We start from the raw sequence: 12,261 nt of genomic DNA, 5'->3' as shown, positions 1-12,261 counted from the left end.
ATGACTGCGATGTCCTGGGATACAGTGTCTGCATTGTTACGATGGTCTGTACTGATCCCTCACGTGGTAACACAACAGCATGTAATAAAAAGGTGGCTTTGGAATTCACTGTATTGCATGTCCTTTGGGTGACAGGTGAACTCAGGGAGGGACCTGGGCAGTTGGGAACTGGGCAGTTAGGAACTGCGGCTCAGGCCTTACTTCACATCAACCAGCTATGGAGCGTGCCTCATCTCTCCAGGTCTTCTGCCCTCAACTGAAAAATGGCTGCTTTTCTACCTCCCCTCTCTCTTTCTGGTTCCATTTTTTTCTGAGCTGCTGGAAACACTGAGAAAAGAACCATGAGTGGCAGCTCAAGCGCAGAATCTGTGCAGGGCCAGGGCTGTTGAATGTTACTATTATTTGTTATGCTAGTCATCAGCTGTTGTTTAGTTAAGGCTGGTATTCCCATTGGCCCAGGGTACTATGGCTGTGAGAAAGTCCACTTCAGGACCCCTGAGGGAAGTTTCCTCCACATTCCTGGGATTGGAATTGTCCAGTATGACTCTGGTGATCCCCAACTCCCCCACATCCCACCTCTCCCTCTGACCCCTTCTTTACTAGTCTCTTCTTACCTCTGGAAATTAGCAAAGTCTAACTCATACTTCACCCTCGGTGTCAAGCACTTGCAAATAGCTTGCTGTATCAGATAGGTAATTTTAAAAAGGCTAATCCAATGGGCGTAGCTCTGGAGAGGATTTTAAGGAGGGGGACAGGAAGCCAGAGAGAAAAGTCCTGGGCTGGGAAGTCCCCAGGGCTCAGGTGCCTCTGACTTGACTCACCTTCGGCAGCACCTTGCCCTCTAGTGTGGAAACGGCACGGGTGGATCCTTGTCACGGGACAGGTTACAAACAGCACAGGGATTAGCAAGCCCATCCCCATACTCCAGGTTCAAGGGCAGGGAAAGTTACCAGTTTAATTCCGGCTGCTCACTGGCGGTAGAGCACCAGGAGGGTGTGCGTATAGGTGCCAGCACAGAAGGGACAGGGGTCACTGGGCACAGGGCTTGCTTCAGTTTCGGCGCTGGGACATCAGGCCTGAGTGGATCTGGTATGGAAGACCTCTGTCTCACACTGTAAAGGGACGTTAGTGTCTCCATATTCTGTTCACAGGGAGCTCACAGCGAGGCGCTTTCGCCAGTGACCCCAGTGAAGTTCTCCGGGGTAGCAGCAGGCCCACAGGGCCACTGGGCTCACCGCCCAAGACTGCGCGGTGACCCTGGCTTTGGCGGCGGGAACTCGGGGACTCTTTTCCAGGGCCGCGCCCGCAGGGTGGCCACTTCTTTCCCTCTCCCGCCGCTTTCTCCCGCCTCCCGGGGTTGGGCGCTCTGGTCCTTGACGAGGACCTTGGAGGAGACAGGCTCCCCTCCCAGTTGCTGGCTTCCAGGCCGGCGCCGCGCGCAGATCAGGCAGCCAAGGGGACAATCTCTTAGCGCCGGGGCCCCCTGCCTGGCCTGCGGGCCGGGGAGGCGCTGAGCGTGCCCATCTCCCCCCCGGATTCCTGGCACGCGGTCATGGGCGCGGAAGCAGCCCCCAGCTGTCGGCCGGGTGCAGGGCGCTCCCTCGTCCCCGAGGGGCAGCATCCAGTGGCAGCCAGCGCTCGCCCGCCCGCCCCGCTCCGCCCTTCCGGGCCCCCGCGCCCTCTGGGCATCGCCTTCCAGTCCCCAGGCCTGGAGAGCAGAGGGGCGTGCGCGGGTTGGCTGGCGTCCAGGACGCCGATGCGGTGGTGGCGCCGCGCCCTACACAGTGCACACAGCAGCGCAGCGAGCCGAGTGCAGGCAGCCCCGGCTCAGGTAAGCGGCTGCAGGCCCGCGGTTCCTGCGCCCCGAGTGGCAGTGTGGGGGTGCCGGGGACCCTGTTCTCCACCCTCGCCCCGGGAACCACGCGTCCAGACCCTAGGGGCTGCCCGAAAACCCACAGAACTCTTTTCTACAGAAGATCTTTGTCTCTCGTTACCTCGCTCGCCAAACCCACTAGAACTTTGGGCCTGGAGAGATGCTGTTGATTTAGAAATGTCTTTTGAAAATTTGGCTCTCGTGAGGGGAATTTGGCTTTGGGGAAATTAAGTTTAGATTGGTATTTGGAAATGTTTTAATTTTCTGTTAGTGTGGCAGTCTCAGTGTGTCCCTTTGTGAGTGTGAGAGTGTGTGTGTGTGGAGGCCCGAGGCTACCATAACACTTTTGGATCAGGTGTTCTTTCTGCTAGACCAGGGAAAAGAAGTCCAATTTGGGGCATGTTTATTTTATTGGTGTTTGAGAATTTGTCTTCCCACAGGTGAAGTCTGGTGACTCACTGCAAAGTTAAAATACCAGGAATACAGTGACTTTCAGATAGGAGTTTGTAGCTGAGAATCACCCTTATGTCCCAAATCGGCAAAGGAAATATAGGATGGGGGGGGGGAGTTTTTACACTAGTGCATTACTTTAAGCCTTTCTCTCAGCTTAACAACATCTTCATAAAGCGTGGTTTTTCCAAGTGTGAGGTGAAAGCTTATTTGCCTGCTGTATTTCCCATTTTTCTCTGACTTCCTTCTGATTCTATCATACTTTTTCCTGGAAAAGTACTTCCTGGGATACAATCAGCTGTCTGCTTTTTTTTTTTTTTTAACCTAATCAGTCCTTCCTTCCTTCCACATGGTCTTGGTTTGTCAAGATGGTCTTGACCTTAGAGCCTCAGTCTCGCACTCCTCAGTGTGTGATCAAGGATTGGGGGAGCACAAATATTTTTACAAGTTTTCTTTCCTTGTGTAAGTTGGCTTGTCTTTTCGAGTCCCCCACTTAAAATCTCTAAAGATAACTGGATGATAGAGTCAGCACTGTGTAAACTAGACAGCTCTTGACCAACTATTTGATAAATGTAAATATAATACCTTTGGAGCACAGGGCTCTCTGGTGATTTTCTGGCAAGTGCTTTCCCAGTTGGTTCCACTTGTATTCTTTCAGAGTCAATTTCTCCTGCCTTTTTAGTGCTTTGTAACTGGTGATTTTGTTGGCTACTTATTTTCACTGAGTGTAACCTCTTTGTGGAAGTGGGTGGCAGTGTGAAGGAGGGTGAGTAGAAGCCACCTGCTTTAAGGTACTTGCTATTTTGGAGATGGGGCTCCACTTGCTCTGCAGGGTCATCCCAGGCCCCCAGGCACCTGTGTGTGTGTGTGTGTGTGCAGTCCCAGTGTAAGCCTGTCTTTCCCTTCTGTTGAGACTGCTTGACTTGGATCTTCTGTAGATGGAGCCTTAGAATAATGCATGAAATGAAAAGCTGCTGAAGTCTAAAACAGGAAATGGAACTGAACAAAAATTTACTGACTTGGAAATGCTCAGAGCAGCTTTGATGAAGTGTGGGGCATGGCAAATCAGCAACCCCCGTGGTTCTTCCCTCTTTCCCCACTGTCTTATTTTTGCCTGGGGGAGTGAGTTTGTAAGACTCCCAAACAGGAAAAGCCACACCCAGTTTTATTTTATTTTATTTTTACAATACTCTTATCTCGGATGCATGGTCATTGAATTTTCCCCCTTTTTTTGAGTATCTCCATAAAATTTCACATTTAGGAGTTTCTGAATGCCAGTGCTTCTGACTCAGAAACCAACTCATTGTTCTACAGTGTATGATTTCATCCTAGGGTGATTTCTGAAATGGCCAGCAAAAGAACAGGGCTGGTCAGAAAGACGTGTGCCCACTTTAATGAGGCATTTGTTTGTGTTTGCAGATTTCTGAAGCCAGTTGGAGTGAAAGAAACCCATCCCATCTCACCTCCGGGAAGGAACCTTTTCTGACCATGTCTTCCATAGCCATTGCTGAACCAGATGGGGATGAGCAGGACAGGGGTGCCAGCAAGCTCATTTTCTTCCTCTTTGTCTTTGGCGCTGTCCTGTTGTGTGTGGGACTCCTGCTCTCCATCTTTGGGTACCAGGCATGCCAATATGAACCTCTCCCAGACTGCAACATGGTGCTGAAGATTGCTGGGCCCTCATGTGCAGTGATAGGGCTCGGTGCTGTGATCCTGGCCCGCTCCCGGGCAAGACTTCAGCTCCTGGTGAGAAGGCGGCAAGGCAACCAGGTCGACTCTGACCAAGCTTTCCTCTGTGGAGAGAGCCGCCAGTTTGCCCAGTGCCTGATCTTTGGGTTTCTGTTTTTGACAAGTGGCCTGCTCGTTAGCATCCTGGGCATTTGGGTCCCTGGATGTAGCTCAGACTGGGCACAGGACCTGCTGAATGAGACGGACACTATCAGTGCAGAGCCCCAGATCTGTGGGTTCCTTTCCCTGCAGATCATGGGGCCTTTGATTGTGCTCATGGGATTGTGTTTCTTTGTGGTTGCCCATGTTAAGAAGAAAAACAACTTGAGTGTGAGCCAGGATGCCTCTGAAAGTGAAGAGGGACATGGCCCCAGCACAGAGCCTGTCCAGGTCACTGTAGGTGAGTGCAGTTGTTCCTGCCCTTGTTCATATCACCACAGCTGTTGCTTCAAGTCTTCCCTGGGCTGGTCTGATTTAGGCAGTCTGTCCCAAGTCTTCTCTCCCATGCATACACACATACCCACACACACATCCTTCATGTACACGTAGTATATTGCCCTGGAAGCCCCACAGGAATCCTTGTGCACATTATTTCCTCCCAATTATTTAGCAAAAGGAATGGGACATCTAACTGGTGACCTTGACTGAGGTCATAAGGCAAACTAAGAGAAGTAAGAAGAATCATGAACACCGCCTTAGAGCCTTCCATCACACCGAGTAACTTCTACTTCCCTGTTATTCTCACACTGAAACCTGTAGCACTCTCTGTTGTGGGACAATTCTGGCCATCACTGGCCAGCTGTTCTTGATAAATCCTTAACCTCCCCTGGCTTAGTTTATATATCTGTAAAAATGAACATTGCAATTTTTTGATTCCGTCCAGCATGAGCATCCTAGGAGTCCAAGTCTGTCCCAAGTCCATCGGTCTTCAGATGGTTTGCTGCGGGGGGCGGGGGGGGGAGGTCTGTACTGCTTTCCAGTCTGTTCTTCACTTTCTGTAACTTCATCCTTGGATGCAGGGATGGCCAAGGTTTGGAAGCAATGGCACAGACTGAGATGAGGTGGGCCACAGCAGTTCTGTCTTCCATAGAATGCCTAGAAATTCCTTTGGGTCCCTGGATTCTGCAGAAGGAGTGGATCACCATTTCCCAGAGGGCCTCCCTCCCAGCTCTGTTGCTGGCTTTGACATCAGCTGCACACACTCAGGGAAAACTTCATCTACTCATTTGCAAGTCCCATTTTATTTCAGCCTACTGCTTTGGAAAGGTTAAAGCTCTGATGTCACAGCCTTGGCATTTAAAAGACTGGGTTAAAAGGGCTCCAGGGCAGAAGTGGTAGAAGGTACAGAGAAGTGTGACAGGTGAGGTGTTCCTGGGCTGGGGCTTTCTGCTGTAAACTGCTGCATTCACTTGCTGGCTACAGAATGGAAGACGGAGCCACTGCTGGCTTGGCGTGGCAGCAGCCTTGGAGGGGAGAACACTTGGATTTGAGCCAGAGCAGATGCTCTCATTTCACTTACACATGCATTTATGTTTATGGTGACAGCAGAAATATTAATTATATATTAACCACTTACAGAGGGTCTATTTCTGGGCCAAATGCCCTCTAGGTGTTTTAATGGGCCCACTGTGCCAAAGCGAGATATCTACAGCAGACCAGTAAGGCTGACTTACTATCTCCTGGTTGGCTATGAAGAAAGGGAGGGATGGAGATAGCAAATAACTGTCCCAAGGTCACAAATGAGCAAGTGGCAGAGAAGCATCCAGACCCAGGTGGGTGGGTGGTGCACAGCACATCCTGGCACAGCGCCCTTGCCTGAGCACTGGGGTGTGATTATTCATCCTTTACCAGGTCCTTTTAGTACTTATTACTTGAGAAAAAGGCTCCCCCAGTGCTACAGATGATCTCAGACCTTTTGGGGAGCACACTGGGGCATAAAGCAATTCGTGGGGTGCTTAACCTGTTGGAGCTTTGGAGGAAGCTCTTTGGGTTTGCTAGCAGGGCAGTTTGAAGCCCAGCCTCCCACCTGGTGTCTGGAATTGGGTGCAGGAAGGGAGCAGAGTGGCAGCTGCTGTTCCTGGACAGGGTCAGGTGTCAGTGTCCTGAATCTGGCTGTGATAGTTCACAACCTTTTCCATTTAACCCATCAAATCTGGGAAATGGCATCACTCTTCTCCCCGTGGAGGCCGTGGGAGAGTTTATGTGTTAGGGCGCTCTCTCTACAGTGGACGTGCTCAGTGCTAGATCTTGGGCACACCAGCAGGTTGTATGAGACAGCTTCCTCCTGCAGACGTGGATGGTGTCACTGCTTAGAGGACAACAGGTTCTGAAAGGTGTAGTGAAAGGGGAAGCTGGGAGACAGGAGCTGGCAAGATGTGGATGCCTGCTGATTGGGTAGTGGGATGGCGCCCTTGGAGATAACAGGGCCACTCGGAGCATTTCCTTGTTTGTTTTTGACAGGTGACTGCCTGCCCTGGAGGCTTGTTTCACACATCCTGCATTCTGCCATTGTGTAATTAAAGTGAACACTCTCAGCCCTAATTCCTTTGACCTACTGAGACCTTTTAGCAGCTTAAAAAGCTAGACCCAAGAGAGCCCTTGTGCTTTATCAGGTTGAGATTAGAGGGCTGTATTTTAAGATGTAATTGCCATTTGTTTGCAGACAGGAGATGGAGTTAATGCATTTTCTGAAAGATTGAGTTATCTGTGGGGTTGTGATTGAGGCTTCAGGCTAGAGACTGCCAGTGGGAGTATAGTACTTCCAAGTGTGCTCTGAGGCAGGCACTGTTCCCCTGCTGGTGACAGCTGTGGCAGCTGAGGCCCAGAGAGGTCAGAGAGTGTGTTCAGGGCCATGCTGGGTTGGTCATTGGCAGATGGAACTCCTTTGCCTTTAAAGAACCTGTCAGATTTGCCACCAGTACCAACCAGTCTTCTCCCCAGGCAGAAATAAGTTCTCTCTCCTCCTCCATTCTTCATGGTGTGACCGCCTTAGCAGAGGCCTTCCTTGAACCTGTAGTAGTGGGGCTGCGACACACCTAGAATGTTCTGGGCACCTCCTTTGCTGCAGTGCATTGGAGTCCCAACATACTAGAATGGAAGTACAAGTTAGAGCTTGGTCCCTACTTTCTCCTGAAAACACGTGGATGTGTTCTGGAGCTAACAATAGCAACAGAAATACAAAAACCCAGCTTCCCTTTGAGTTTGACCTTCATCTGTGCAGCTTGGGTAAGTTTTGGTGGGCTGACTGGCAGAGCATGGGTTATTGTCATGTTCAGAGGCTAGAACTACATTTGAGGAACTGACCCTTTACCCCAAAACTGGCTTTTGATTAAAACCATCAGGTGAACATGAGGTAAACATTTCCTGTTCCAGCAGTAAACATTTCCTGCTCAAGGTGAGGGAGCTTGTTAGCAAGTGCCGCACATGAGTGTGTCAGCTCACACTCGCCAGGAAAGAGAGGCCGTGTCCATACTGTGATGAGGAGCACTCGGGCTCTGAAATATAGGTTCACTTTTTAAAATTTGCAGCAAAATATATGTAACATAAAATTTACCATTTTAACCATTTTCAAATGTATGATTCAGTGGCATTAAATGCATTCATAGTGTTGTACAACTGTCATCCCTGTCACTTTGCAGAATTTTTTCCATCATCTCAAACAGAAATTTCCCCTTCCATTCCCCTCTCCAGCCTCATCCCAGCCCCTGGTAGCCTGTTCTACTTTACACATAAAATGGATAGGACTACTTTTTAATTCTGGTGTGAGGAGCAACTGTTTTGACATTTGATTGTATATAGATGGAACTAATGTTAGAATCAGTTTATTTTGCTCTAGGTAATTTGCCTCCATTTATTACCCCTCTGTCTTCAACCAAATATTGTGTTTCCCCAGGTGACTCGGTGATAATATTCCCGCCCCCTCCACCACCATACTTTCCTGAGTCTTCCACATCTGCAGGAAGTCAAAGTCCTGGGGCCAACAGCTTGCTGCCCACTGACAGCCCTCCTCCCTATTTCAGCCTTTTCAGCCATGGGTAAGACTTCCCCTTGGGATCTCAGAGTGGGCTTGTGTGAACTTCTCAGGCATAGGCCTAAACTTGGACCAAACTAGCTTTAGGGCTGAGGTACAACAACAGTAAGTATTAGACTATCGAGTATCTCGTTTGCTGGTATTATGTTAGGATTGTTGCCTTGACATTAACAGTACTTATCAGGAAGCTTTGGGCAGCACTAAGTTAAGTGATAGAGTGGTTAAACTGGGGAAATAGGACTCCTTTTCCAGTCTCTATGCACTCCTAGCAGAGGTGGCCCTCAAAATGTCTCAAAGCCCATCAGTCAGACTGAACCCTGCAGCACTGGCTGGGGGACCCTTCCATGTTAGAGATCACTGCTTTAGATTCTGGGGAGGTTTGGGACCCCCCAGCTGGTACAGAAAATTTCAGTGCTCTGACGGAGGAGCTTGGGTGACTGGCTAAAGTCAGTGCCAGTGTCTCAGCTGGTCAGGGAGCTCCCTGGTCCTCTGAGCCTTCAAAGGTTGACCAAGGAGAAGCCTGAGGCCCACACCCCAGTCCACTGAAATGGGGCAGGTCTGAGGCCTTGGGAGACTGGAGCAGCAAGAGGGTCACCTGCCACCCGGTGTTGAGGAAGAGGGGGCTCTCCAGGGTGAGCTGTGGGGCAATGGAGAGGTCCCCAACTGTGAAGGAGGTGGAGACCAGCTCACTAGGCTGGGAGAAGGCCCGGCTGGCTGGAGGTCGAGCGACAGTGAGGGGCGATGTTAGAGGGAGACTGGAAGGGGCTGGGTCTTATGAAAGAGTGGAAGCACAGAGATGTTCTGGAAACCAGGAGGGCAAAGAGTCAGAGTGCTGCAGACAGCAGGGGAGGCAGGTATGCCCAGAAGGAGTTCTGGGAAGTGCCAGGCAGGGGAGGGCTTTTGCAGCCCCCAGAAACGTGGCCCAGGGGAAGCAGTGCCAGAGAAGGCACTGGGAACATCTTCCCAAAGGAGATGCCAGGGAGAAGAAGGGAGGGAAGCATTGCTGGGAAAGGTCGCAGGACAAAGGAGAAGAGGTCGGTAGGACCTGGTGAGATCGGCTTTCCTGACCAGGAAATGATGCTGTTTTGAGAGCAAGGGAAGTGAGGTTCACAGGCCCTGGTGACCACTTCTGGGAATAGCTACTAACTTCTTTGTGTTTAAGGTCCACTTTCTACCTCCTCAACTCCAGGGAGCACCCTGTGGAGTCAGGAGCTCTCTGCGCCCCCTCTTCCCTCAGGTAGAGCAGGCCATGGTGTGTGGGACCTAGACACAGGGGCTGGGGTACACCTGTCTTAAGGTTCTGGAGGGAGTGGAGCTGTGTAGAGACTCTTTTTCCAAAAAAGTAGGGGGCCAGTTACCAGAAGAGGTGGAGAGACAGGTGCCAGGTGAGGATGGAGGGGGCAGGCAAACTTCACAAGGGTGGGCAGTGAGCAAGTGAATGGAGGAGTCATCCTGTGGAGAGAAAGGCCGGGTTTTGGCTAGACATTTGAGAGTTCTAGTAATGAATTTTTTATTTTTTCCTCTCGGAAGACAAAGTTCCCTGAACCCTAAAATTGATGTCTACTGACATAAAATAAACTGCTGCTGCTGTACATGCATTCTATTTGGCTGCATCTAGACTTTTGAACTCAGTGCCTTTTCAGCGACAGAGAATGACAACAGGAGCAAGTCTGTCTTAATGTTACAAGCAGCTCTAAGAAAAGTAAGGGGTGAGGAATAAAACAGACCTATAAAAAGTCGAATGTGGAGGAAATTACCCCTTAGACCCAGGCAGATACTCCTAAATGCCTGTCATTAAGCCTGTGAAAGGAACCTAGTACTTATGGATGTCACTGTTTTCATCTTCTCCCCTTCTTGGTCCCTGTCCTTCTTTTCAGCAGGACCTCAGCCCTTGAGAACCAGGACACAGCCCATGAGCAAGAGCATGAATTTGTATACACCATTTCTGGGCCTCACTCGCCTCCTGAGATCACACATGCTCCGAGAGTTTTATTGGAATTGCCCCCGAGATATGAGGAGAAAGAAACTCCCACAGCCACATCTTTGTCTCTACCTTCTGAGCTTTCTGCACCATGAACTTTGGACTCCAGGGCAGTTTTATATATCATGGGACACTTTTATTTAACTTGTTTTTTAATAAAAAAAAATGTGATAGCTTTGGCTGTGTTCCCATTTTCTGGTACAATGTCCACAGAAGTGACCAACCTTCCAGGTTAGATTCCAGATTATGGGAAAAGCATTGTCCCTGCTGGCCAGACATGGCACACTGTCTTCTCAGTCTTGGGAGTAGGTAGGGTTATTTTTATGGGTGGATAAAGAAACAGGTTCAGAGAGGCTAATTGACTTCTTCAGGGTCACACAGCTTCTACATGATGAGGTTGGGTTTTGAACCAATCCGTTTTCTGAAATTCAGCCTCCTGTCACTACTTTGTGCTGTCACAGGCCAACAGAAGTTAATGTCTAGCTTGCTACATTCTGTCTCCAGTGTTACTTGCTTTTGGAGCAGAGAAACAAGATTATAGACATTCCTTATTTAACAAGCAAGTTCTGTTTGTGTGACTAGGTCAGTAAATGAATTGGTTGCTAAGTGAGGAATTGTATATAGTATGTACAATATGCAGAACAAAGAAATGGTCAAAGGAAACTCCAACTTGATGACTTTGCTTCTATTTGCATAACTCTTACATGCAGTACTGTAATGTATAACAAAAGGAAAAACTACAGTACTGTGCTGTATACTACAGCCAGCAAAAATTATAGTATTGTGTAAACAAGATGTACTGTACAAAAAAAAAGGCATTGAGGCTCTATAAACAAGATGTACAGAAGCGTACAAATAAAAAGGATGGCTCGTTAGTCCGAACAGTCATTAAACAAATAGTTTGCTAAACGAGGAACATCCATACTGTCCTAATTTTTTCTCCTTCTCCTGCTTCTTTCTCCTCTTCCTGTTCCTCCTCCTTGCTTTAGGGAGCCTGTAAGTAGGGACAGTTAAAAGCATATTGATATCCTGGGGTCTCTGTAATATAGTGGCATTTCTCGAGGACTTATTGGGATACTTTTCCAACTAGCTTCCCCTTCAGGGGTCCAAGAAGGATTTGTATTGGTATGAAACAGTCTGAACAATTGACTTTTTTTTTGGTACCAGGGATCGAGCTTGGGTCCTTGCACCGGAGGGACAGGTGGTGGAACCACTGAGCTAAATCCCCGGCCTGAACAATTGACTTTTATTCTTAAAAGAATACTACTAAATGAAAGCTTTTATACAGTTGGGTACAGTAATATATTTAATTCTAGATATAAACTTTAAGAAATATGACTGTTAGTATCTCTCCCTGGGAGAAACTGATTTTTTAGAATATGAAATCTGTAGTTAATTAGCATTTTAGTTTTGTTGCAAAGTTGGGTGTAACAAAATTGCCAGTGTTTTAGGCCTTTTCCACAAACCTTAATCCCCACACAGGTCAAGGATTCTGTACCACTCAGGTGGCTGAGAGCAAAGCCACAGGCATGAAGGTGACAGAGACTTAGCTGTGGTGACAACCGATTTTACGTGAAGTGCTGTAAATCAGGGATGGCCATCTGTATCAGCAGTCCTAATCCATTTTTAAGTTAGATATTTACTGGATTGAACTACTCTTAAAATTCTGCCTTTTTTTCCTCCTGGAAGGTTAATTATTCACATTTTAAAATTAGAACAAAGAGTAGATTGCTGCTACTTCCTTCTGCTGTTATTTGTTTAAAATGACCAAGCTGAAACTTCTAGGTAGAATTACTTTTAAACAATTATGAGTTTTCATATGCAGTTAAGAGCCTTTACAATGGCTCAAAGTTGGGGCTTGTAATTGAGTATTTTACAGCTAATAAACTTAAAAGGCAGTTGGCGATGCTTAGGAGTCATTTTGGCCTTCTGGGTGGAGGAATCTATTCTGCCTCAACAGTTCTTTGCAGTATTTTCCTCCTAGGCACTGAAGCCATGGTTTGTAAACCCCCTGGCAGTGAAAGGGTCACTGGAGATGCCTGACAAGGTTCTGGACAAGGGTGACTATTTCTGAGAACCCACTTGATGGATTCTAACTTGCTTTAGTTGTGTGTTAATTTTCCTTTTTTATTGGGGTAAAATTTGTGTAGCAAAACTAACTAACCATTTTATTCCTTTTTTTTTTTTTTTTGGTAGTGC

The 12,261-nt window shown here is 48.2% G+C and overlaps 1 protein-coding gene across 3 annotated transcripts; it reads left to right on the top strand.

The window, feature by feature from the left end:
• Window positions 1-966: 966 nt before the first annotated feature.
• Window positions 967-10,975, top strand: Tmem171 (transmembrane protein 171). Of its 3 annotated transcripts, none has more exons than XM_004872869.4 (4): window positions 967-1,089; window positions 3,743-4,451; window positions 7,944-8,085; window positions 9,959-10,257. In XM_004872869.4, the coding sequence occupies exons 2-4, from the start codon at window positions 3,812-3,814 to the stop codon at window positions 10,155-10,157; spliced, it is 981 nt and encodes a 326-aa protein (XP_004872926.1). In that variant the 5' UTR covers window positions 967-1,089; window positions 3,743-3,811; the 3' UTR covers window positions 10,158-10,257. The 3 variants fall into 3 exon arrangements, with proteins under 3 accessions (XP_004872926.1, XP_004872924.1, XP_004872925.1); XM_004872867.4 differs by having other exon boundaries at window positions 980-1,831; window positions 9,959-10,935; XM_004872868.4 differs by lacking the exon at window positions 967-1,089 and adding an exon at window positions 1,474-1,831 and having other exon boundaries at window positions 9,962-10,975.
• The last annotated feature ends 1,286 nt before the right edge of the window (window positions 10,976-12,261 follow it).

Source organism: Heterocephalus glaber, unplaced genomic scaffold, assembly GCF_053883595.1.
Source record: "Heterocephalus glaber isolate CG9 unplaced genomic scaffold, H.glaber_assembly_v1.0 deba00001788, whole genome shotgun sequence".
NCBI classification, from domain to species: Eukaryota; Metazoa; Chordata; class Mammalia; order Rodentia; family Bathyergidae; genus Heterocephalus; species Heterocephalus glaber.
Note: the sequence above shows the minus strand (reverse complement) of the source record. Positions and strands in the feature narration are given on the sequence as shown.